Source organism: Pristiophorus japonicus, chromosome 2, assembly GCF_044704955.1.
Source record: "Pristiophorus japonicus isolate sPriJap1 chromosome 2, sPriJap1.hap1, whole genome shotgun sequence".
Taxonomy (NCBI): domain Eukaryota; kingdom Metazoa; phylum Chordata; class Chondrichthyes; family Pristiophoridae; genus Pristiophorus; species Pristiophorus japonicus.
Genome location: NC_091978.1, coordinates 229,803,317 through 229,830,949, shown reverse-complemented (window position 1 = coordinate 229,830,949; position 27,633 = coordinate 229,803,317). Strand labels below are relative to the sequence as shown.

The window sequence follows — 27,633 nt, the reverse complement described above, 5'->3', positions numbered from 1 at the left end:
CTCTGCGGGTAACGTTACCGAGCTGGAGGCTTCTCCAACAGCAGCCGGTGATGCACAAAATTTGTGGGGGGCATTACGGGGGAAAAGTTTAAATTGCTGATCTCCAGGGCTGCTGAGGGCAGCGTTGCGGGAGGAATTCCCGATTCCGGGAAACTCTCGGTCATTCTGGGAGCATTGGGAATACAAAATAATTACTTTACACTGTGAACAGAAATTAGAATTGTACCTTACATGCTCGTATAAAATGAGCTTTAATCATAAATATTTCTTGCACTAAAGGGCTGACTCCATGATCGGACACTCCATTAAAATGATAAACTGCAAATCATTGGCTGCATTTTCCCAACTTCTGCTTCGTGCAAGTGCTGCTCCTCGATGGAGCAGCTGATCACAACATCAGCCGTTAAGTGCGCAGAACATGGATTAATCTGGAGACATATCCTGTTGATTAATGTGCTGTCTTCATGCAGATAGCAGCTGCCTTTGTGCCTGTGATTCTGCACACAGCAGATTTTCAGTTTCAGTTGGGTTGTCATGGAAACACAAAAGTTGTTGAGGCCAATTCACTAAATATATTCATGAAGGAGTTAGATGTAGTTTCTTACTACTAGGGGGATCAAGGGGTATGGCGAGAAAGCAGGAATGGGGTACTGAAGTTGCATGTTCAGCCATGAACTCATTGAATGGCGGTGCAGGCTCGAAGGGCCGAATGGCCTACTCCTGCACCTATTTTCTATGTTTCTGTGAAATGGAAGCTACATTGCTTCCAATCGGAAGGAAAGAAGGAACGGTTCGATTACTAGTCGGCCTGGACCACTCTAAGCCACTGTTCCTCATAGTTGGCTCAAAAACAACATTGGTAGAGGTCCAGGAGCAGGTTGCTGCCTTTGGTTGCCCTCCCTTTCCCCCTTGTAGGAATGTACCTAGACTACACCAGAACCATCTCCTCTTTAAAGGCCACCCATCGCTCCGTCACATTTCTGCCTGCTAGACCTTGATTCCAATTTACCTGGGTCAGATCCCTCCTCAATTTGCTGAAATTAGACTTCTTTCAGTGAAGTATTTTTTATTCTAGATTGCTCCTTCTCCATAACTAATCTAACATTATGGCACTATGATCACTATTCCTGAGATGTTCACCATTGTGGCATTCTCTACTTGAGCCCCTTCATTCACCAGGATTAGATCCAGCAATGCCTGCTTCCTCATTGGGCAGGAAATTTCTCCTGAACACACTTCAAAAATTCTTCCCCTACTCGGCCCTTAACACAATTACTGCCTCATTCACTATTGGCATAGTCAAAGGGAGCAAAATTGCCCACCGCCCAAAACGAGGCGCACCTATTGCTTTTTGCCGTGCATTACCAGCGCAATGGATGCTACGACCATTAGAGAGAAATTCAGCAATTTTACCGAAAAAAGGAGCGGAGAGGTTTTGGTGGCGGGAATGGGCTCTTTCCAGCGGTGTGGGGGCGGAGTGGCCGATTAGGCCGTGAAATTCAGCTGATGCCAATTCACTGATAATAAGGCAACTGTTCCCTGGCTTTCTTAAACAGCAGGGGCTAGATTTTACACTTTTGTGCAGATCGCCCAAAAATGGTGTTATTTCTGATGTGGGCGGTAAAAATGGGTATTCAGATCGCCAGCTTGTCGCTCATTCTCAAAGCCCCTAGTCTCCATTTTTGAAATTGGGCATTACCCCGAGCGATATGAAATGGGTGGTAGCGTTAAATCTCTCTGACCTCCTGCCGTAACGTGTCGCCGTCCTTAGCAACGGCATGGCAACACTCGATTCCCGTGATTCAGGAGATCAAGGGTTATCATGACATGCACAGAAGAGGAGACAGGTCGATAGAGAGGGAGATGAGAGGGACTGAAAGCGTGTGTGGGTGTGGTGTGGCTGCTTTGGGAGGAAGGAGAGAGAGTTTAGAGCTTTAGAGCAAATAGGGAAACAAAAATTAGCTGTTACGAGCCAGATATTTGCCTGAATTTGGCCTATAATGGAGGGAGAGGAGGAGGCGACACAACACACTGTGGAGACAGAGGCTGGCGAGAGCAGGGAGAGGAGCACATTGGAGGGTGCAAAAGAGCAAGGAGGTTCTCGGATGAGGCAAATGCCTCCCTCTGGTCGAGTTACACTGGGGTGATTTGATACAGGGAGGGCGTGGGAATCCCACCCCAAAGGCCTACTGGAGGATATAGGCTGAGATAGCAGAGGTGGTGTCGTCGGTGACCAAGAGGAGCGTGAAGGCAACCAATGCCGCAAACGATGGAACGACCTTGTGGGATCTGCAAGAGTAAGTATTACATTTATTTACATGTACTTATGTATTTATATAATTTGATTTGTAAGAGTCATGAGTGACTTTTACTGGGAATGTTGTAATCAAAGCCTGCGATCATGGTGCACGTCTTTAGGTAAAGAATGATAATTATCATAATAATCATGATTACATCTGTCGGTTATGTGTTGTATCGTCTCTGTGACAGTACCTAGAAATGATATCACGCAATGATCTCATGCCATGTCATCCTGTCACCTTTTACAGAAGAAGCTATCGATGATGAGGTCCATGCAGAGGCGAAGGTGTGGGGGGCCACCAGTCATCAGTAACATCACTGACATGGAGGAACGGGTGCTCACACTCATGGGGAAGCACCTCCCGGACAGCCACGCAAGCATCTGCAGACCTTGAAGTGAAGCGACGTGAGTAAAGTTTACACCATTGCGTGATGTAAAGTCAATAGATGCCACACCCACTCATATCCAAACAATCATATGTGATAAATTATTTCTAAAATTGTCCTAGAAATAATGCTGGCCGAATGAAAATCATGACAATGCACAATGTGTTGATGGCCATGAAATGCGATGTCTGTGCTGATCTTGATAGCGGTGGTGCTTTTGTCGTGCATATGCTGTGTGTAGCGCTGGAATCACTTTGTGACCCTAGCACCCCCTTCTCCTCTAATAACCTCATTTGTCTTTTGCAGCTCAGCCAGCAGCGCGGCCCCAGGCAAGACCGCAGAGGCCAGAAGGTGGGGGCAAGGGGCCGGACAATCCTACATCTGGTGCTGAGGAGCTCCGATTCTCGCCCGTCAATCATAAGAACATAAGAACATAAGAATTAGGAACAGGAGTAGGCCATTTAGCCCCTCGAGCCTGATCCGCCATTCAACAAGATCATGGCTGATCTGGCCGAGGACTCAGCTCCACTTACCCGCCCGCTCCCCGTAACCCTTAATTCCCTTATTGGTTAAAAATCTATCTATCTGTGATTTGAATACATTCAATGAGCTAGCCTCAACTGCTTCCCTAGGCAGAGAATTCCACAGATTCACAACCCTCTGGGAGAAGAAATTCCTTCTCAACTCGGTTTTAAATTGGCTCCCCCGTATTTTGAGGCTGTGCCCCCTAGTTCTAGTCTCCCCGACCAGTGGAAACAACCTCTCTGCCTCTATCTTGTCGATACCTTTCATTATTTTAAATGTTTCGATAAGATCACCCCTCATCCTTCTGAACTCCAACGAGTAAAGACCCAGTCTACTCAATCTATCATCATAAGGTAACCCACTCAACTCCGGAATCAGCCTAATGAATCATCTCTGTACCCCCTCCAAAGCTAGTATATCCTTCCTTAAGTAAGGTGACCAAAACTGCACGCAGTACTCCAGGTACGGCCTCACCAATACCCTGTACAGTTGCAGCAGGACCTCCCTGCTTTTGTACTCCATCCCTCTCGCAATGAAGGCCAACATTCCATTTGCCTTCCTGATTACCTGCTGCACCTGCAAACTAACTTTTTGGGATTCATACACAAGGACCCCCAGGTCCCTCTGCACCTCAGCATGTTGTAATTTCTCCCCATTCAAATAATATTCCCTTTTAATGTTTTTTTTTCCCAAGGTGGATGACCTCACACTTTCTGACATTGTATTCCATCTGCCAAATCTTAGCCCATTCGCTTAACCTATCTAAATCTCTTTGCAGCCTCTCTGTGTCCTCTACACAACCCGCTTTCCCACTAATCTTTGTGTCATCTGCAAATTTTGTTACACTACACTCTGTCCTCTCTTCCAGGTCATCTATGTATATTGTAAACAGTTGTGGTCCCAGCACCGATCCCTGTGGCACACCACGAACCACCGATTTCCAACCCGAAAAGGACCCATTTATCCCGACTCTCTGCTTTCTGTTTGCCAGCTAATTCTCTATCCATGCTAATACATTTCCTCTGACTCCGCGTACCTTTATCTTCTGCAGTAACCTTTTGTATGGCACCTTGTCGAATGCCTTTTGGAAATCTAAATACACCACATCCATCGGTAAACCATGCTCGTTATATCCTCAAAGAATTCTAGTAAATTAGTTAAACATGATTTCCCCTTCATGAATCCATGTTGCGCCTGCTTGATTGTCGAGGAACCAACTAGGGGGGAGGCCATCTTAGACTGGGTGTTGTGTAATGAGAGAGGATTAATTAGCAATCTCGTTGTGCGAGGCCCCTTGGGGAAGAGTGACCATAATATGGTGGAATTCTGCATTAGGATGGAGAATGAAACAGTTAATTCAGAGACCATGGTCCAGAACTTAAAGAAGGGTAACTTTGAAGGTATGAGGCGTGAATTGGCTAGGATAGATTGGCGAATGATACTTAAGGGGTTGACTGTGGATGGGCAATGGCAGATATTTAGAGACCGCATGGATGAACTACAACAATTGTACATTCCTGTCTGGCGTAAAAATAAAAAAGGGAAGGTGGCTCAACCGTGGCTATCAAGGGAAATCAGGGATAGTATTAAAGCCAAGGAAGTGGCATACAAATTGACCAGAAATAGCAGTGAACCCGGGGACTGGGAGAAATTTAGAACTCAGCAGAGGAGGACAAAGGATTTGATTAGGGCAGGGAAAATGGAGTACGAGAAGAAGCTTGCAGGGAACATTAAGACGGATTGCAAAAGTTTCTATAGATATGTAAAGAGAAAAAGGTTAATAAAGACAAACGTAGGTCCCCTGCAGTCAGAATCAGGGGAAGTCATAACGGGGAACAAAGAAATGGCGGACCAATTGAACAAGTACTTTGGTTCGGTATTCACTAAGGAGGACACAAACAACCTTCCAGATATAAAAGGGGTCGGAGGGTCTAGTAAGGAGGAGGAACTGAGGGAAATCCTTATTAGTCGGGAAATTGTGTTGGGGAAATTGATGGGATTGAAGGCCGATAAATCCCCAGGGCCTGATGGACTGCATCCCAGAGTACTTAAGGAGGTGGCCTTGGAAATAGTGGATGCATTGACAGTCATTTTCCAACATTCCATTGACTCTGGATCAGTTCCTATGGAGTGGAGGGTAGCCAATGTAACCCCACTTTTTAAAAAAGGAGTGAGAGAGAAAACAGGGAATTATAGACCGGTCAGCCTGACATCGGTAGTGGGTAAAATGATGGAATCATTTATTAAGGATTTCATAGCAGTACATTTGGAAAGAGGTGATATGATAGGTCCAAGTCAGCATGGATTTGTGAAAGGGAAATCATGCTTGACAAATCTTCTGGAATTTTTTGAGGATGTTTCCAGTAGAGTGGACAAGGGAGAACCAGTTGATGTGGTATATTTGGACTTTCAGAAGGCTTTCGACAAGGTCCCACACAAGAGATTAATGTGCAAAGTTAAAGCACATGGGATTGGGGGTAGTGTGCTGACATGGATTGAGAACTGGTTGTCAGACAGGAAGCAAAGAGTAGGAGTAAATGGGGACTTTTCAGAATGGCAGGCAGTGACTAGTGGGGTACCGTAAGGTTCTGTGCTGGGGCCCCAGCTGTTTACACTGTACATTAATGATTTAGACGAGGGGATTAAATGTAGTATCTCCAAATTTGCGGATGACACTAAGTTGGGTGGCAGTGTGAGCTGCGAGGAGGATGCTATGAGGCTGCAGAGCGACTTGGATAGGCTAGGTGAGTGGGCAAATGCATGGCAGATGAAGTATAATGTGGATAAATGTGAGGTTATCCACTTTGGTGGTAAAAACAGAGAGACAAACTATTATCTGAATGGTGACAGATTAGGAAAAGGGGAGGTGCAAAGAGACCTGGGTGTCATGGTACATCAGTCATTGAAGGTTGGCATGCAGGTACAGCAGGCGGTTAAGAAAGCAAATGGCATGTTGGCCTTCATAGCGAGGGGATTTGAGTACAGGGGCAGGGAGGTGTTGCTACAGTTGTACAGGGCCTTGGTGAGGCCACACCTGGAGTACTGTGTACAGTTTTGGTCTCCGAACCTGAGGAAGGACATTCTTGCTATTGAGGGCGTGCAGCGAAGGTTCACCAGACTGATTCCCGGGATGGTGGGACTGACCTATCAAGAAAGACTGGATCAACTGGGCTTGTATTCACTGGAGTTCAGAAGAATGAGAGGGGACCTCATAGAAACATTTAAAATTCTGACGGGGTTCGATAGGTTAGATGCAGGAAGAATGTTCCCAATGTTGGGGAAGTCCAGAACCAGGGGACACAGTCTAAGGATAAGGGGGAAGCCATTTAGAACCGAGATGAGGAGGAATTTCTTCACCCAGAGAGTGGTGAACCTGTGGAATTCTCTACCACAGAAAGTTGTTGAGGCCAATTCACTAAATATATTCAAAAAGGAGTTAGATGAAGTCCTTACTACTAATGGAATCAAGGGGTATGGTGAGAAAGCAGGAATGGGGTACTGAAGTTGCATGTTCAGCCATGAACTCATTGAATGGCGGTGCAGGCTAGAAGGGCCAAATGGCCTACTCCTGCACCTATTTTCTATGTTTCTATGTTTCTATTGCACTATTCCTATCTCAATGTCCCGCTATTTCTTCCTTAATGATAGCTTCAAGCATTTTCCCCACTACAGATGTTAAACTAACCGGCCTATAGTTACCTGCCTTTTGTCTGCCCCCTTTTTTAAACAGAGGCGTTACATTAGCTGCTTTCCAATCCGCAAGTACCTCCCCAGAGTCCAGAGAATTTTAGTAGATTATAACGAATGCATCTGCTATAACATCCGCCATCTCTTTTAATACCCTGGGATGCATTTCATCTGGGCCAGGGGACTTGTCTACCTTGAGTCCCATTAGCCTGTCCAGCACTACTCCCCTAGTGATAGTGTTATCTCAAGATCCTCCCTTCCCACATTCCCGTGACCCGCAATTTTTGCCATGGTTTTTGTGTCTTCCACTGTGAAGACCGAAGCAAAATAACTGTTTAAGGTCTCAGCCATTTCCACATTTCCCATTATTAAATCCACCTTCTCATCTTCTAAGGGACCAACATTTATTTTAGTCACTCTTTTCCATTTTATATATCGGTAAAAGCTTTTACTATCTGTTTTTATGTTTTGCGCAAGTTTACTTTCGTAATCTATCTTTCCTTTCTTTATTGCTTTCTTAGTCATTTTTTGCTGTCGTTTAAAATTTTCCCAATCTTCTAGTTTCCCACTAACCTTGGCCACCTTATACGCATTGGTTTTTAATTTGATACTCTCCTTTATTTCCTTGGTTATCCACGGCTGGTTATCCCTTCTCTTACCGCCCTTCTTTTTCATTGGAATATATTTTTGTTGAGTACTATGAAAGAGCTCCTTAAAAGTCCTCCACAGTTCCTCAATCGTGCCATGGTTTAGTCTGTGTTTCCAGTCTACTTTAGCCAACTCTGCCCACATCCCACTGTAGTCCCCTTTGTTTAAGCATAGTACGCTTGTTTGAGACACTACTTTCTCACCCTCAATCTGTATTACAAATTCAACGATACTGTGATCACTCATTCCGAGAGGATCTTTTACTCGGAGATCATTTATTATTCCTGTCTCATTACACAGGACCAGATCTAAGATAGCTTGCTCCCTTGTAGGTTCTGTAACATACTGTTCTAAGAAACAATCCCGTATGCATACTATGAATTCCTTTTCAAGGCTACCCCGTGCGATTTGATTTGACCAATCGATATGTAGGTTAAAATCCTCCATGATTACTGCCGTTCCTTTTACACATGCCTCCATTATTCCCTTGATTATTGCCCGCCCCTCCTGTGAAGTTATTATTTGGGGGCCTATAAACTACGCCCACCAGTGACTTTTTCCCCTTACTATCTCTAATCTCCACCCACAATGATTCAACATTTTGTTCATTAGAGCCAATATCGTCTCTCACAACTGCCCTGATATCATCCTTTATTAACAGAACTACCCACCTCCTTTCCCTTCTTGTATATCTTTCCGAATTGTCAGATACCCCTGTATGTTTAATTCTCAGTCTTGGCCCCCCTGCAACCACGTTTCTGTAATGGCCACCAAATCATACCCATTTGTAATGATTTGTGCCGTCAACTCATTTACTTTATTTCGAATGCTGCGTGCGTTTAGGTAGAGTGTTTTAATACTAGTTTTTAAACCATGATTTTTAGTTTTGACCCCTCCTGCAGCCCCTTTATATTCATACATATTGTCCCTTCCTATCACCTTGTGGTTTACACTTACCCCACTGCTACTCTGCTCTGTTGCCTCCTGCCTTTTGCATTCTTTCTTGGGGTCCTGTTCATCTGAGCTCTCACCCATTCTAACTAGCTCAGAGCCCTCTCCTGGGTTCCGAATACTCCTTGCATTGAGGCACCGAGCTTTCATGCTTGCCTTTTTATTACACTTTGACCCTTTAGAATTTTGTTGTACAGTGGCCTTTTTGTTTTTTGCCTTGGGCTTCTCTGCCCTCCACTTTTACCATCTCCTTTCTGTCTTTTGCTTTTGTCTCCATTTTGTTTCCCTCTGTTTCCCTGTATTGGTTCCCATCCACTGGGTCTGTTCTCTCCGGATGAGAGCGTGGACTTCGAGGAACCTGCATTGCCACGCTCCAGAGGCCATTCCGCCCCAAGGCCATCTAGTGCTCCTCCAGTCATTCCCATCTCCACGGCGTGGAGCGAGGAGGGGAAGGGGTAGAGGTGGGGAGAAGAAGGGGACGGGGGAAGGAAAGTGAGGTGCATGTCCGCAGGTGATGGCTGTTTTATATCTCCATCTGGGTGTATGCAATTTGTTGTAATGTATGGGGGGAGTGGGCCACCCTCCTGCTTTGCATTTGTGTTCTGTGTTGCTGGACATGTTGACCATTTGATTGATGTCAGTGGTCGAAAAAGTGGGGTGTGGGCGGGGGTGGGGTGTTTCTGCTTGTGATACTTATGATTTCAGATCAATGTCGGTATAATTTTTTTTTAATTGAACATAACCTTGTTTCGCATTGTCTCAGATAGCTGGACCGTTACACACTGGTGATTCCTTAACATGAAAGGGTTAAATAAAACTTAACTTCAATCAATGTAAACTTTAACTGGCACCAAGGTGATAGCCACCATTGATGTCTGAGCTGCACACACACAGCAGTGTGTCAGCGTTTTAACTCACAGCAACGTTCTTTCAGGCAAATCGTTCAGATATCAGCTCCTGAGGTAAGAGTCTTGCAGCTATGTAGCCACCACGGGCCCTTTCCTGCGGTCTGGAGGGGGGCGTGGGCATGGTTGCATAGCCAGCCTGATTATCTGGCCCTAGTTCAACGTCCAGCCCCTCATCCTCCTCTTCCTCTCCTGAGGTGGAGCATCAGTCCCTTCTGGCAATTCTTGGCCCCTCCTGATAGCCAGGTTGTGCAGCATGGAGCACATGACCACGAATTGAGCTACTTGCTCAGGGTTGTATTGTAGCTCCCCCCTGAGTGGTCCAGGCATCTGAAGCACTGCTTAAGCACAGTTATTGTTTTCTGGACCACATTGCGTGTGTCTCTGTGGCTCTGGTTGTATCGCTTCTCAGCCTCGGTGTGGGTGTCACGCAGGGGGGTCATCAGCCAGGTGGCTAGGCCATATCGGTTGTCACCAAGAATCCAGCATTGTCCTTGTGGCTGGCTCTTAAACATGTCAGAGACAGTGCTCTCACGCAGGATGTGAGCCTCATCGAAGCTGCCCGGACATTTGGCATTCACTGCCATTATAATCTTGTTGTAGTCGACAACTAGTTGGACCTTCAGGAGTAAAATTCTTTTCTGTTCCGAAAAAGCTCCAGGTCCTGAGAAGGTGGCCGCATGGCGATGTGAGTGCACTGTATTGCTCCCTACACCCTGGGGAACTTAGCAATGCGGTAGAATGCTCCAGCCCTGTCAGTCTGAGCCTCCGTGGTCATGGGGAAGCTGATAAAGTCCATTCTTCATGCGTACAGGGCCGCCGTGACCTGTCTAATGCAGCGATGGGTGGCATGGTGAGACAGAGGAGAAATCTCAACCGCGGCGGCCCGAAAGGAACCAGATGCGGCAGAAAGACAGTGCTGTGGTGACCTTGACCTCGACCGACACTGATGTCCTGATGGCAGGCTGCATATGTGGCCTGATGAGCTCGCATATTTCATTGATCACCACCTTGTGGCAGCGCAGTATCCGAAGGCAGATGTGCTCGGACACATCGAGGTAAGACCTCTTTTCACTGTAAGTGCGGGATGTGTATGGACTGGACCTCCTCCTCATTCTGGCACATGTTAAATTGGACACATATTGATGTGCATCAGACATTGAGCCAATTGCACTCTTCAGCATCTACATATTAATCGATGCAAGCTGAGAAATGGCTGGCCCCATTGCAATGAAAGTATAATCGCGATTGATCAGAAGCAATAATTTCCTCACTAAAATATACCTACAGTAAAACTCCAATAGTCCAGAGTCTGAAATATGTCTGTTGATGTGATGTATTTGCACCCATGCTCTGTACCATGCATTGTACCATGTAATTACATGTAGCAGCCAACAGATGGGGAAAGCCCGGGAGGCACATATTACTGCACCTCGTGCTGCCTCCCTACATAAAGCAGGCTCCCCCTGCAGGTTTCACTTTTGGAGTTTACATTAAACCTAAAGCCCACAAGGTGATCAGGTCCCGCAATGGGCCACGTGTGATCATTACAGTGATAAGCATATGTATCAACTAGCGTGGGATACTAACACGCAGCTATGGCCACTGTTGACTACATCGAGCGATATTACGTCGGGGAAGACTGGGATGACTTCATTGACTGGCTGGATCAATGCTTTGTCACGAAAGAGTTAGAGGGAGACGTGAATGCCAACAAACGTAGGGCCGTCCTCCTCACGGTCTGCAGATCATGGACATATGCATTGATCAAGGACCTACTGGCCCCGACGAAACCTGCTGAGAAAAGTTACAAAGAACTGCGAGCTAGTTCGAAATCTCCTAAAGCCGAAACACAGTGCGCTCATGGTGAGGTACCGTTTCTACACCCACCGGCGCGGAGTAGGCCAAGACGTGGCAGCGTTCATTGCTGAGCTAAGGCGTCTTGCTGGGCCATGCAAATTCGGGACAGTTGTTGAAGAAATGTTAAGAGACTTCTTTGTTTGGGGAATCGGGCACGAAGGGATTTTCTGCAAATTGCTAGCAGAGGAAGACTTGGACTTAGCCAAAACCACCCTGATTGCTCAGGCATACATGGCCAGAGAGGAAGAAACAAAGCTACTCTACTCACAACTTCGGAATCACCCAGGGCCAAACACCGTGAATATGCTAAATTCGTCAGCAGACAGGAGAAGTGTCCCCAGCTAGGCTAATGCGACCTCTGCTCGACCTGAGATGACTCACTCACCACAACAATGGACTAATGCGAAGAGATCAGTACTGTAAATGCAAGTCCATCAGCAAGCTGTTGGCGCTGTGGAGGGGCTCATCACGCAAACCAGTGCAGGTTCAAACAATACGTATGCAAGAGTTGCTCAATGATGGGGCACCTTCAATGAATGTGTAAATGTGCTACAACTCGATACGTAGCGGAGGATGGAGGTCAAACGTAGATCCTGAGGATCACGCAGAGATGACCGAGGAGGAAGAGGTGCATGGGGTGCACGTGCATGAAGTGCACACTTTTACCAACAAGAGCCCCGGATTATGATGAACGATAAACTGAACGGCATACCAGTACTGATGGAACTGGACACGGGTGCGAGCCAATCGATCATGAGCCAGAAGGCCTTCGAGAAATTATGGGCAAACAAGGCACACAGGCCCAAGCTGAGCCCGATCGACACGAAGCTGCGCACCTACACCAGAGAGATTATCCCGGTCCTCGGAAGTGCAGTGGTTCAGGTGCTGGATGATGGTTCTGTGCATAAATTGCCACTATGGATTGTTCCTGGTAACGGGCCCACGCTGCTTGGCAGAAGCTGGCTATAGAATTTTAACTGAAAATGGGGTGATGTAAAAGCATTATCGTTGGTGGAGAAAGTCACGTATGCGCAGGTCTTAAGACAAGTTTCATCACTGTTCCAGCCTGGCATCGGCGGCTTCACAAGGGCCAAGGTGACAATTCCCCTCAGCCCAGACGCGAGACCCGTTCACCACAAGGCCTGAGTAGTCCCTTACATAATGCGGGAGAAAGTAGAAGTCGAGCTAGATCGGCTTCAGCGCGAGGGCATTATATCGCCAGTGAAATTTAATGACTGGGCCAGTCCCATTGTCCCCGTTCTTAAAAGTGATGGACAATTAGAATCTGTGGGGATTATAAAGTAACCATAAACTGAGTATCGTTACAGGACCAGTACCTGCTACCTAAGGCAGAGGATTTGTTCGTGACCCTGTCGGGCGGAAAGCTGTTTTCGAACTTGGACCTCACCTCGGCGTACATGACCCAGGAGCTGGCGGAATCGTCCAAGAAGCTGACGTGCATAAACACACATAAGGGGTTGTTCGTATACAACCGGTGCCCCTTCGGGATCTGTTCAGCGGCTGCGATCTTCCAACGAAACATGGAGAGCCTGCTGAAATCTGTCCTGGGAACGGTCGTCTTCCAAGATGACATCTTGATCACCGGACACGGCACCGATGAACACCTCCATGACCTGGAAGAGGTGCTATGCCGACTAAATCGAGTAGGTCTAAGATTGAAACGAACCAAATACATCTTCTTGGCACCAGAGGTGGAATTCCTGGGAAGGAAAATCGCAGCAGATGGGATCAGACCCTCAGACTCCAAGACAGATGTGATCCAGAAGGCCCCGAGACCATGCAACACGACGGAGCTGCGCTCGTTCTGAGGACTACTGAACTACTTTGGTAACTTTCTGCCAAGGCTGAGCACTTTACTTGAACCATTACATGTACTGCTCCGTAAGGGTGATGACTGGGTCTGGGGTAAAAATCAAGAAACTGCCTTTGAGAAGGACAGAAACTTATTGTGTTCAAACAAGCTACTGGCGCTGTATGATCCCTGTAGGCATCTTGTTTTAGCGTGCGATGCGTCATCCTACGGGATCGGGTGTGTGCTTCAGCAAGCGAACATGTCGGTTAAGCTCCAACCTGTAGCGTATGTGTCCCACAGCCTTTCCAAGGCTGAAAGAGGGCACAGCATGGTCGAAAAGGAGGCCCTAGCTTGTGTGTCCGCGGTAAAAAAATGCACCAGTACCTATTTGGCTGGCGGTTCGAACTAGAAACCGACCACAAGCCGCTCACGTCGTTATTCTCTGAGAGCAAAGGCATTAACACCAACGCCTCAGCTCGCATTCAGAGATGGGCATTAACGTTGTCCGCTTATGACTACACGATCCGCCACAGACCAGGCACTGATAACTGCGCAGATGCGCTCAGCCGGCTCCCGCTCGCCACCACCGAGGGTGAAGCGGAGCAGCTGGCAGAACTGGTCATGACCATGGAAGCCTTTGAGGGCGAAGGGTCACCCGTCACGGCGCGCCAGATAAGAATCTGGACCAGCCAAGACCCACTGCTGTCCCAGGTAAAAAACTGTATATTAAGTGGAAACTGGGCAACCATGTATAGAGAGATGCATGACGATGTTAAGCCGTTTCACCGACGCAAGGACAAGTTATCCGTCCAGGCCGACTGCATTTTGTGGGGAAATCGCATAGTCCTGCCCAAGAAGGGCAGAGACTTATTTGTCAAGGATTTCCATAGCAGATACCCCAGCATCGTAATGATGAAAGCCATTGTGAGATTGCATGTGTGGTGGCCCGGCATCGACACAGACTTAGAGACGTGCGTACGCTGGTGCAACACGTGCACGCAACTCAGCAACGCATCCAGGGAAGACCCCCCGAGCCTGTGGTCCTGGCCCTCCAAACCCTGGTCCCGCATCCACGTAGACTACGCAGGTCCCTTTCTGGTAAAAATGTTCCTGGTTATAATTGATGCTTATCCTATAAGGATTGAATGTGTTATAATGTCATCCAGCATATCCACCACCACAATAGAGAGCTTCAGACAATGATCGCCACCCATGGCCTGCCCGATGTCCTTGTTAGTGACAATGGACCATGCTTCACAAGTTCCGAATTTCGCGAATTTATGTGCTGTAACGACATAAAGCATGTCAGGTCGGCCCCGTTCAAACCAGCCTCCAATGGCCAAGCTGAATGGGCAGTACAGATCATAAAGCAGGGCATGCAGCGAGTGACGGAACTTTGCAGACCTGCTGTCTTGCGTGCTGCTTGCATATCGGACTAGGCCCAACTCACTCACAGGGGTTCTGCCCACCGAACTCAAAATGAAGAGGACCCTCAAAACAAGGTTGTCCCTTGTGCATCCGGTTTTAAGTGAGATTGTCGAAAATCAGTATCTTAAGCAATGTACATAAAATGACCGCAACTCTGCAACGCGTTGTATCAATGTCGATGACTGTTTTTGTGCTGAACTTTGGTACGGGTCCCAAGTGGCTCGCAGGCACTGTTGTAGCTAAAGAGAGGAGTAGGGTATTCGTGGTAAGACTCACTAATGGCCAAACCTGCAAGAAGCACATCGATCAAACCAAATTGAGGTTCCCCGATGATCCAGAACCGCTGGATGATCACAGTGACATCGACTTCCAACCACAAGCAACAGAACCAGCGGTTCACCAAGAGACAGAACCCGTCGCACCAGACAGTCCGACCAGAGCCGCAGCACCGCAAGGCAGCGACACTCCGGTCAGGCCGCCCACACCCAGTGTCCAACTCAGACGTTCAGCCAGTGAGCGCAGACCCCCGGTCAGGCTCGACCTGTAAACCGCATCTATGACTTGGGGGGATGTGTTCTGATGTATTTGCAGCCATGCTCTGTACCATGCATTGTACCATGTAATTACATGTAATAGCCAACAGATAGGGAAAGCCCGGGAGGCACAAATTACTGCACCTCGTGCTGCCTCCCTATATAAAGCAGGCTCCCCCTGCAGGTTTCACTTTTGGAGTTTACATTAAACCTAAAGGTCACAAGGTGATCAGCTCCAGCAATGGGCCACGTGTGATCATTACAGTGATAAGCATATGTATCAGTTGAGATGGTCATTTCACCTGAGAAGAACTCCAGAGTCAATCCGAACTCCCCCAAAGTTGAAGCAGCCTTTTGAATAAAGCGACCTGCGATTTAAAAAATGGCGCCCATACCGCTGTGATTTGTTCAGAACAGTTCCACTTTTTCTGGGCGGCTTTCTCGGCGAACGATATTGTGGGCGAGATGTGTGCGAGGTGGTGAAAGTGACGCTGGGCGATCTCCTGGGCGTTAGTTTCGGCAAATGTGATCTTTACGACAAAAAAAGTGGGCAGTCAGTATCATGAATCTTGCCGTTAATTACGTGTGTAAACTATCGCTGGGCAATATTATGGGCGTTGATTTCGCCCATTCTGATGATTCCGCCCAAAAAAAGTGGGCGGGTGGTATTTTTTCCCAACATTACGCACATGGGGAAGTAACACTCGGCGATAAGTGTCTGAAAAATGGCCGTCAGTTTCCATTTTGTGGCTAAATGGGTGCTATCCGAGCGTTATATGTAATTTCAGCGTTAAAATGGATGTTAAGTGGGCGTAGTGCATGCAAAGAAAGTGCAAAATCTAGCCCTAGGTTTTGCAGCTAGGCCCTGAGCATTGAGTTTGTCTCTGTTGATTGTAAAGAAATGTTTAAGGAGGGCCAGCCATTTCTTGGATATTGAACTTGAGACCTGGGTCCAAGCTGTGGAAGAAAGGAGTTGCAGTCTCTATCTGGACACAGGAAGACCCAGTCACACCGTCTTTGTGACTGTGTGAAGAGAGATCGCCGTGGAGGTGTCGGGGACCTCAGTTCATGACCCCACTGCCACCCAATGCTGCAAAAGGCTGAACGACAACATTCAACTGATGAAAGTGAGTACATGTTCCCCCAACACCTCATCTTCCATCTCTGAGCCTCTCCTTCAACTCTTATTTCCCATCTTCACGATATAGTCATTGAAGCACCATTTGATTGCTGAGGCATGTATGCATACTCACAATAGAGGGTCCCTTTCATGTGAAAGTTACACCTGCATGTAATGGACCCACACTTGCACTAATTGCCGAGGCCTCATGAAACTGCTACTCAGCAACCCTTCTTTGTTTTGCAGGCCAAGGCCTCTCACAACCGTTTGGAGCAACAGACGACTGGTGGGGCTGAGGCCGATATCCAGCAACTGAGTGAAACAGAAGAGAGGGTGTGCGGATAGTGGACCCATGTGTTGCCTTCCCTGTGGTCACTGGTCGTGTGGATCCCGCTGGGGGGCAGCATGGGCAAGTGAAGGCCTTTCTTAAATGCCATCTCTCCCTGAAAGTCCAAATGCCTACCAGTCAATTGGTTATGATTGTGTGCAAGTTGCTTGCTGGATGGTGCAATGCCCCTACCTCACTCTCATGGAACCCTTGTGCCATTTATGATTGCAGATGAGACCCTGAATGTGAGCCAGAGTGAGACCGAGAGCCTTGAAGCGAGTGGAGAAATTGGCGGCATGTCCGATGAGGGCGATGATGAGGGGAACACTGCTGCGAGCACCGCGTCACTGCTTCCTACACTCCCATGTGCCAGCTCAGATACTGGGAGTATACAGTTGGGTCAGTTAGATTTAGCAGCGGGGTCTACACTGGGTGATGCACTGCAGCCTAACGGGCTGCAGCACGGTCAAGGGCAAAGGCAACCTTGGGTGCCATCTCTCCGGGGGGGCAACTTCACACGCGAGTTCTGCTGCAGAAGACTCAGACGTGCCCATCGATGTGGCGGCTTTGGAAACAAAGGTGGAGGCCATGTATTCACACATGTTGGGGGCAATGGCAAGTGGTCAGGAGCATGGAGGAGTGCACCTCCCGCATTGTAGACAGCTCTGCGAACACCATGGAAACCATCAGTGTGCAGATGATGGTGGACTCCCAGAGGGACCGTGCGGATCCAGCTGTCTTGACACATGACGTGGGCGATGTGGCAGCTGTCATTTCAACAGACGCAAGGGAACGAGTGCTTTGCAGAGGATGGCTGCTGCCCTGGAAGCTCAGAATGCTCTCATGCAATCTCAGCAACAGGCCACGGAGCATCTTACTGCTGTCGTGTCTGGTGGCATCGAGACTGAATCTGCTCTCATGCAGTTTCAGCTGGATGCCACCCGAGATCTGACTGCTGACATTGTGGCTGGGTCCACCACGGTACACTGGGAGCCTTCTGGTGTCATGCCACCCCACCGACCTGTGCTCCCTTAGATTGGTGGGGATGGTGAGGTGCTTCCCCGGGGGAGTGGCACAGACTCATAGGACCAGGATCCTGATGTGCTCTCTCAGGATCACAGCAGTCCTGAGCCGAGACCTTCCACTCCGCCATTGCTGCCAACCATGGAATCGCCCCAGCCAATTCCGACTGGAGGCGCCAAGGAGGATGCAGCCCAATCTGCAGCCGGCCCTTCCAGGGCCAGAGCTGGTCGAGGGCGTCCTTGAAGGACATCTGTAACTTCGAGATCTGAAACACAGCAGCCTTCCCAGAGCTATGATGCAGCCACAGGGGAGACACTGCGGCGTAGTTCCAGAATAGGTAGGTGTAAGAGGGGTTATAAGGAAATGCACAAGGGTGAGAATTGATAATGTGTGCGTTTTGTGGATCCATTATTTTTGGTCTAATAAATCTTTATTTTGGCTTTGAAAATCTGTGCAGGTCTCTCATTTCACAGTGGGCAATGATGTGTAAAAGGACTCATTGGTTTGTCAATGGAAATGCACAGATGAAGGGTAAAGTGCGCATGAGCTCAGCGGAAACGAGCAGCAATGAGATGGTTTAGGACTTCCCTTGCATGAGGCAAGTGGTTGTGAGCCTGTTGGATGAACTGGTAATGTGTTAAATCTTTTGCTAACAAACCAACTAATTCTTAATAGCAATGTGTTGCTATAAATTCTTAAGCAAAGAACCCATGAAGCAAATATATTACAGCCCCCATATTAACTGATATTATTAATCATTTCCTCTCCTCAGCTCCTCAGCTGCTGTCCTCCTCCCCTTCAAATCTGTCATATCACCCCTTCCTTAAAAATCCTTCCTTTGCCCCTCTGTTGTTGTAAACAACCATTCCCTCTCCAACTTCCCTTTCCTCTCCAAAATCCTTCAACGTGTTGTCACCTCCCAAAGCCATGCTCATTATTGTGTTCCGAACACAGATGAGACTGCACACAGGGAGATTAAAGTAACTGTGACCTCAGTCTTTATTAAGACACTCCAGAGTGAGGAACAGGCCTTAGGGGCCGGCTTATATACAGTGCTCCCAAGGGATGCTGGGATCCCTTGGGACTTCAGGGGATGTGCTCCCTGGTGGCGGAACATGGGAGTGCATGCTTTACAGATACACAACATCACTCCGCCCCCCAAAGTCAAAGTGAAAACTATTTACAAGGTGAGGCGGTCGGGAGCATTTCTTTCCCTGGTGGACCGCCTCGGTACAAATGTCTGTTCTGGTGTGTTAGCTGTGCCTTCGCTGGGCTGGCGTGTTGTTGGCCCTGCAGGGCTGCTGGGTGAGCCTGGCCTTGCTGGGCTGTTTGGTGTGATGGGTCGATTTCCTGGTCTGGGGTGGTGTCGTTGATCCTTTGGGTGTGTGTTGTGGGCTCAAAAAAAGTGGTGTCTGCTGTGGGTTGTTCAGGGCAGTCTGTGAACCGCAGCCTCATTTGGTCCAGGTGCTTTCTGCAAATTTGTCTATTGTCTAGTTTGACTACACTCTACTCCCTTCTTTAGCTATCACTGTGCCCGCGAATCACTTGGGACCATGTCCATAGATTAGCACATACACAGGGTCATTCAGATCAATTTCCTGTGGCACAGTGGTGCGACCATCGTTTACATTTTGCCGCCTGCTCTCTACCTGATCATGCAGGTTGGGGTGAACCAGCGAGAGTCTGGTTTTAAGTGTCCTTTTCATGAATAGCTCAGCCAGGGGCACGCCTGTGAGTGAGTGGGGTCTCGTGCGGTAGCTGAGCAGTACTTGGGACAGGCGGGTTTGGAGTGAGCCTTCTGTGACTCGTTTGAGGCTCTGTTTGATTGTTTGTACTGTCCACTCTGCCTGCTCATTGGAGGCTGGTTTAATCGGGGCCGTGGTGACATGTTTGATCCCATTGCGGGTCATGAATTCTTTAAATTCGGCACTGGTGAAACATGGCCAGTTGTCACTGACCAGTATGTCAGGCAGGCCGTGGGTGGCAAACATGGCCCTTAGGCTTTCAATGGTGGCGGTGGCGGTGCTTCCCGACATTATTTCACGTTCAATACATTTTGAAACAGCATCCACCACCACCAGGAACATTTTACTGAGAAACGGGCCCGCATAGTCGACATAGATCCTCGACCATGGTCTGGAGGGCCAGGACCACAAATTTAGTGGTGCCTCTCTGGGCATGTTGCTCAACTGAGCACACACGCTGCATTGCTGTACACAGGACTCTAAGTCAGAGTCGATACCGGGCCACCACACGTGGGATCTGGCTATCACTTTCATCATTACTATACCCGGGTGTGTGCTGTGGAGATCCGAGATGAACATCTCCTGCCCTTTTTGGGTAGCACTACGCGGTTACCCCTCAATAGGCAGTCTGCCTGAATGGATAGCTCATGTTTTCGCCACTGGAATGGCTTGATTAGCTCTTGCATTTCAACGGGAATGCTGGCCTAGCTCCCATGCAGTACACAGTTTTTTACTAGGGACACCAGAGGATGATGGCTGGTCCAAGTCCTAATCTGGCGGGCCGTGACAGGTGATTTATCATTGTCAAACGCTTCCATGACCATCAACAAGTCTGCGGGCTGCGCCACCATCAACAAGTTTGCAGGTTGCGCCATTTCCACCCCCGTGGTGGGCAATGGTAGCCGACTGAGAGCATCCGCACAGTTCTCGGTGCCTGGCCTGTGGCGGATGATATAGTTATACGCTGATAGCGCGAGTACCCACCTTTGTATGCAGGCTGAGGCATTAGTATTTATCCCCTTGTTTTCAGCAAACAGGAATATTAGGGGCTTGTGATCGGCTTCCAGCTCAAATTTGAGGCCAAACAGGTACTGAGGCATTTTCTTTACCCCGAACACACACGCTAATGCCTCTTTCTCAATCATGCTGTAGGCCTTCTCGGCCTTAGACAAGCTCCTGGAAGCATAGGCGACAGGTTGCAACTTCCCCGCAATGTTAGCTTGTTGTAATACACGCCTGACTCCGTACGACGACGCATCACATGCTAGCACAAGTCTTTTACATGGGTTATACAGTACAAGCAGCTTGTTGGAGCATACAATGTTTCTGGCTTTTTCAAAAGCAATTACTTGTTTTTTTTCCCCATACCCAGTTTTCACCTTTACGCAATAAGTAGGGGCTCTAAGTGGGTGCTTAACCCCGGTAGGAAGTTACCAAAATAGTTGAGGAGTCTCAGGAATGACCGCAGCTCCGTGACGTTCTGTGGCCTGGGCGCGTTCCTGATAGCCTCTGTCTTGGCGTCTGTGGGCCAAATGCCGTCCGCCGTGATCTTTCTCCCCAAAAACTCCACTTCTGTTGCCATGAAGACGCATTTTGACCTCTTCAGCCGCAGCCCTACGCGATCCAGTCGCTGAAGGATCTCCTCCAGGTTTTGTAGGTGCTCGACAGTGTCCCAACCCGTGACCGATATGTCGTCCTGAAAAATCACCGTGCGAGGTACTGACTTGAGTAGGCTCTCCATGTTTCTCTGGAAGATCGCTGCAGCCGACCGAATTCCAAAAGGGCACCTGTTGTAGATGAACAGTCCCTTGTGCGTGTTAATACAGGTGAGGCCCTTCAAAGACTCCTCCAGCTCCTGCGTTATGTAGGCCGAAGTCAGGTCGAGCTTGGTGAATGTCTTGCCTCCTGCCAGCGTCGCAAATAGGTCGTCTGCCTTAGGTAGCGGGTATTGGTCCTGCAGCCAGAAATGATTAATAGTTACTTTATAATCGCAGCAAATCCTGACCGTGCCATCACTTTTGAGTACTGGAACAATCGGGCTGGCTCACTCGCTGAATTCCACGAGGGAGATGATGCCCTCGCGTTGCAGCCTGTCCAGCTCGATTTCCACTCTCTCCCTCATCATGTGAATGGGTCGTGCCTCTGCGACCAAGTGGATCCGCATCTTCCCCCGGAAAAGTTTCCAATGCCTGGCTCAAAAATGGAAGGAAATTTGTTAAGAACCGAGGCACATAATGGCCTCATCGACATGTGATCGCGCTTGGATGTCATCCCAGTTCCAGTGGATTTTGCCCAGCCAGCTCCTTCCAAGCAGTGTGGAGCCATCGCCCGGGACAATCCAGAGTGGCAGTTTGCGCACCGTGCCCTCGTAGGTGACCTTGACCATGGCACTGCCCAGGACAGTGATAAGCTCTTTGGTGTACATTCTCAGTTTCGTGTGGATGGGGCTCAGGGCTGGTCTGAGTGCCTTATTGCACCACAGTCTCTCAAACATCTTTTTACTCATGATGGATTGGCTAGCGCCAGTCTCCTGTTCCATGGGGTTGGGTAAGCCATTCAATTTTACATTTAGCATGAGAGGTGGACATTTTGTCAAAAATGTGTGCACCCTGTGTACTTCAGCATCTACCTCCTCTGTCTGAGCCTCGAAATTGCTTTAATCCACCATGGACTGATCTTCCTCTGCCACGTGGTGGTTAGCATGTTTTGCAGAGCTTGCAGTTCGTCTGCAAGCTTGTTTGAGGTGCTCCATTGTTTCACAGTTCTTGCAAACATACCCTTTGAAGTGGCATGAATAGGCTGAATGGAAGCCTCCACAACGCCAACAAGGTGTGAATTACCTTGCATTCATCCTTTGTTGCGAACTCTGAGTCATCTGGGTCACCTGAGACTGGCTGGCAGTTGCAGACTCGTGGTTTCTGCCCTGTACATTACTGCTCGCAAACACAGTTCCAATTAATTTATGAACATTGCTAGAACTTGTGTGCTGAGAAATTTGTTTGGTGTTATCACTGGTGGACATAAACACCTGTGCTATTGCAATGGCCTTGCTGAGGGTCGGTGTCTCTACAGTCAAAAGTTTTCGTAGGATGGTCTCGTGGCCAATGCCCATTACAAAAAAGTCCCTGAGCATTTGCTCCAGGTAGCCATCAAACTCACACTGTCCTACAAGTCGCCTTAGCTCGTGATGTAGCTCGCCACTTCCTGACCTTCAGATCACTGGCACGTGTCGAACCGATACCTCGCCATCAGCATGCTCTCCCTCGGGTTAAGATGCTCCCGAACCAAAGTACACAGCTCCTCATACGACTTATCTGTGGGTTTCACTGGAGCCAGAAGGTTCTTCATGAGGCTGTAGGTCGGTGCCCCGCAGACCATGAGGATGATCGCTTTCCTTTTTGCAGCGCTTCCTTGTCCGTCCAGCACATTGGCTACAAGGTACTGGTCTAGCCGTTCGACATAGGCTTCCCAGTCCTCACCCTCCGAGGACTTCTCCAGGATGCCCACAGTTTGCTGCATCTTGCGTTGATTCGTATACTCGGCGCCAGTTATTGTGCTCCTAACACAGATGAGACTGCACACAGGGAGGTTAAAGTAACAGTGACCTCAGTCTTTATTAAGACACTCCAGAGTGAGGAACAGGCCTTAGGGGCCGGCTTATATACAGTGCTCCAAAGGGATGCTGGGATCCCTTGGGATTTCAGGGGATGCGCTCCCTGCTGGCGGAACATGGGAGTGCATGCTTTACAGATACACAACACCCATCTTTCCCACAACTCCTTGTTTGAAGATACAAACGCAACGTGCATGAAACTCAATGGGAAACTGCTTTGACTTTTAAAACTCCATGGGGGTAGGCTGAGTTTTGCAAGGCTCCAAGTTTAGACTTGAGCACGGATTGCAAAATTGAGCACAGAGGTCAATATGACCAATTCACACAATCCTGATTTTCTAGCAACCACAGTTAATTATTAGCTGAGCTCCATGTCCAATTTTCCAATCTGCCCTTCCTTTGAGTGAGGGCCACCCCGGTTGCAGAATCTTGCAAGATTTAGCCTGAGATGTACACGTAAGCAAGGTACATCCTTGAATTCACTGCAGACTAATAGCGCTAGAATTGTTTTCATCCAGATCAATCTCTGCTACCTGGGATGCATACCACTTCATGCAACATACAACAAGTACAAGGAGGAAACAAGCAAGTAAATTTTCGTTATCACCATCTGATGCATCACCTGATGCATGGTTATAGAACCTGCCCGATTTATATGCCTATAAATCAATGGCATGAAAATTGGCATGTTCTACAATGGGTAGGCGAACCGATCTGCCAGATTACCACCCAGGTAGTGAAGACAAAAAATTTACCCTAAGGAGTCTTTGAATTTCTAACAACCTCATTCATTACAGGATCAAATACGACTGTTGCTAAACCATAATTTTACTGACACATGTATGTTGATCAGTAAAATTAGCCTGAAAAGCAGTAAGCATGTGATTCACAGTCACCTCTATCTGACATTATTATGTATGTCTTAGGCTTTTTAAAAATACAACCGTAATAATGTGATTTGCTGGTGCTAAATGGTAAGAACGTTCTTTGCAACAGAAAGCAGAATCAGTGTAATTGAATAGGGGTGCATTCTGGTGAACATAGAAAATAGGTGCAGGAGTAGGCCATTCGGCCCTTCGAGCCTGCACCATGTCAAGTAAATTGGCAGCTTTCCTACAGTCTAGGTAATGAATGCCATCTCCATGTTTTCATTGCCAATGCAGCTTCTTGTAATAATCAGGATATGTTAAAAATGTTAGAACTTACATTTTTGTGGTTGACACATTTCATGAGTACAAGCTCTCGATACGCCCGTTTGGCATGCGTCTGATTCTGAAATGGTCTGCTGAGTTTCTTAATGGCCACATTTCTATCAAGTACAGCATCGTATGAAGCACTACATTAAGGAATAAAATCATAAGCAATGTTAGTCAAACTATTTGTGATCACAATGTTAGTACAGTTATTGAACACTAGCCCTGAAATCATGCCGTGAGATACTAGGGTACGAATGCTGAGCATATTTTCCTGAAATACCTCTCTCCCTTATTTTAGTAGGGGAATTAATCTGTTTAAAATAAAGAGGTTAATACCGCTGCTAAAACAGTAGAGATATCAACAATACATTCAACATTTGTATTAGTACTACGCAGTGTAAATTTACAGTTAATGTGATATGTTAATGTTATGAGGGTTAGAGACAATGGGTTACACAATGTGACAGTATAGCAGGGTGTGATGTGCGGTGTTAGTGCTACACAGGGTTTGTAAATGCTCTGTCAGTTTACTTCACGGGCAAACTTTACTACAAAGAATTTCAGAATGAACTATTCAGGAACTCAGTCCACATCTGGGTAACTTGATAAATGCATTCAATATTATGCAAATATTATGATAATTCATACTGACACCATTAGTAATCACCTACCCTTCACGCTGCCTTTCTTGTGCTCTTCTCTCCCCTTTCTAAGTTTCCCTACATTATTTCTCCATTGAGCAGCATAGCAGGCAAACTGGCATGAAACCTCCCCCATGCTACTCGATAACAGCTCACCATGAAGCTTTGTCTGTGTGTGTGTGTGTGTGTGTGTGTGTGTGTGGCGAAGTGCCTCACCTTCTAATTTCCCCTGCTCCCAATTGCCATACTCTGTGGAGAAGTGCTTAGCTGTCATACGGTAGCTCCCTCTAAGGGTCCAGCAGAGATCAGGAACTGTGTGGGGAATAATGAATTTGATCCCATGTAACCCATTATTTTGATAGGTATAATATTTGCTGTGAAATATTCACCCTAATTCTAACAAATCTATGAATTCCAAAATTCTTAATCAGTCATCAAAGGAGGGAGGAAGGTTTCAAATACTAATGATAGCAGCAAAAACATTGGTTATGTTTCTCTCACTGATACTTTCCCTTAATAAGTGAGAGATATAATTTAGAAGACATTTCGCAATGACTAACAATGTGCACATCAGCTATCCGAATGTAATAGTACTTTTGTAAACCTGCATGCAAGTTAGATTACGTTAATAAAACATCAGTGCTTATCATCAGTACTGTAATTGGTACATAAGAGAAAGTCACCCAAAACTTTGATGCTCCAGAATCTTATATTTGGAGTTTGAATGTGCTGAATATTTTCATGGCTACTGCATCCTGGCATTTATCATTCATTGTGTCCCACACTCAGTGTTCCAGAGGTTACATTGTGGCATTTACCGCTCACTGGTCCTCACACTCAGGATTTCTGATGTTACATTCTTTGCACACATTACTATGGGGTAGAGCAAGAAAGAGCTACAGGCCTGCACAATGAAGCAAAATTATGTCAGCTTCTCCTAACTGAGGAGAGGTCGATGCAGTCAGTCAGCTCTTTTCAGCACAACAGTGACTACACTCCAAAAGTACTTAATTGGCTGTAATGCGCTTTGAGACATCTAAGCGCTATATACATCCAAGTTTTTTTTTTCTTTTTTCTTTTTCTCTTGATAGAAACTGATTGGCGATTTGCTGTATTGCTAGGTTTTAAAAAGATTGGTTAGGACAGTTAATAGCTAAGTCATACAGACCAGGAGGTGCTATGTTTATTTGCCAAGCTGTGCTGAAATAGCTGATGTCGGCCAGGGGTAGTAAAGGTGCAACAGGTAGCCTTGGAGCTCCTGGTTTATCCAGACAGAAATTGCCCCCATGGCTTGAATCTGTCTGTGGTTGCAGGTTCTTGCCATCCAGTGTCACTACGGAGCAAACTAATTCTCTGAGAACTGTTGTGTTAGCCCGCAACCATGTTGGTACGGGTAGGTAAAGTAGGTAAATAATCAGGTTTAAAAGCAAATATGTATATATATAAATTTATTGCCTGCGAATTGCTCTCCCAGACATCATTCCCCTCCACTCTACCTGTTGGCTTTTTCTTCCCAGATACCTTCAGTGTAGCAGCAAACCTTGACTATGTACCTCACCCGGTCCTTTGGTCGCTCGGCTTCCCCTGCTAAATGCATCCAGTTTCCCTTATCCCCCCAAACCACGGGGACACCCACCCTTCTGTCCACCCAACTACCTAATATCCCATTTTTAGCTGCAAGCTGTTTCAGCTGCCACCTCACAGCACCTGTCAGCTCGATTGCCATCCACCAGGTCACAGAGAAAGAGATTGAGGAAATAGAAATATAGGGGAGACATTTGAGGAGCAAAGCGAAAACAGGGAGGTCATAGAATGAGAAAGATCATTTTAAACTTGCAGCTGAATCACGTGCCAATTAGTGGTCCATCCATTGCTCCCTGACCAAAGCTTTCAGCAGGAGGTCCAAATCCGCAATTTCAGGCCTCATTAGAGTACAGTCGGCGAGCTTCCCAGGGCTCAATATGCACTAGTGGGCAGCTTGTCAAGCCGGGACGTGAGAAATACAGCGACTCGAGCCGGACGTCAGCACTGAAAGGTTGTGTCTGACTAATTTATTTGAATTTTTTGAGGAGGTAACTGTTAGGTTCAGAATAACTCCATAAGACTGTGTTGTAAGCTCAAACCATTGTGACCTTGGTCTCTTTAATATAACTCCAAAGTGAGGCAATAGCGTGTTGGGCTGCCTTTTATACCTGCTTGCTCCAGGGTACACAGGTGACCCATAGATCTCCCACAGGTGTGCCCCCTAGTGGCAAGTCTGACACATATGTATGTTAACCTAATCTAACAACACTTCCCCCCTAAAGTCTAAGTACAAATCGTTTACAGGTTGAGGCGATCTGGCGCTCTGTGTTCCTGGGTCGGTCGCCTGAGTTGAAGTCCTGGCATGGTGTGAGTTGGTCATATCATTGCTGCACGGCAGCGTGGCTGGTCTGATTGGACTGTCGAGCATGGTGGGTTCATCCTCATGGTTAACAGCGAGGTCAATTGCTGGTTGGGTGTGTGTTGGTGGATCATAGATGGTGGGTTCTTCTTCAAACTGTTCTTGGTCTTAGTTGTCCGTGAATCGCAGTTTGGTCTGATCCAGGTGCTTTCTGCATGTTTGCCCATTCAACAATTTCACAAAAAACACTCTATTCCCCTCCTTGACTAAGACAGTGTCAGAAATCCACTTGGGACCATGACCGTAATTTAGAACAAACACCGGATCGTTAACCTCAATGTCACGCGATATGTGATCATTGAGATGTGGGTGGACTAGGGAGAGCCTGGTTTTGAGTGCTCTCTTCATTAACAATTCTGCAGGGGGAACCCCGGTGAGCGAGTGGGGGTGTGTCCAGTAGCTGAGCAGGACCCTCGACAACCAGGTCTGCAAGGAGCCGTCTGTTACACGTTTCGAGCTTTGCTTGATGGTTTGGACTGCCCGTTT

The 27,633-nt window shown here is 47.4% G+C and overlaps 1 protein-coding gene across 6 annotated transcripts in view; it reads right to left on the bottom strand.

The window, feature by feature from the left end:
- Positions 1–27,633, bottom strand: part of mapk10 (mitogen-activated protein kinase 10) — a 573,858-nt gene that overhangs the window by 209,497 nt on the left and 336,728 nt on the right. For 5 of the 6 annotated variants that reach the window (XM_070871055.1, XM_070871058.1, XM_070871056.1 and 2 more), the window contains one exon: positions 24,074–24,203. In XM_070871055.1, the coding sequence (XP_070727156.1) occupies positions 24,074–24,203 (130 nt within the window). Of the gene's footprint in view, positions 1–24,073; positions 24,204–24,920; positions 24,944–27,633 lie in introns of those variants that run through there. The other variant, XM_070871061.1, reaches the window with a different exon arrangement.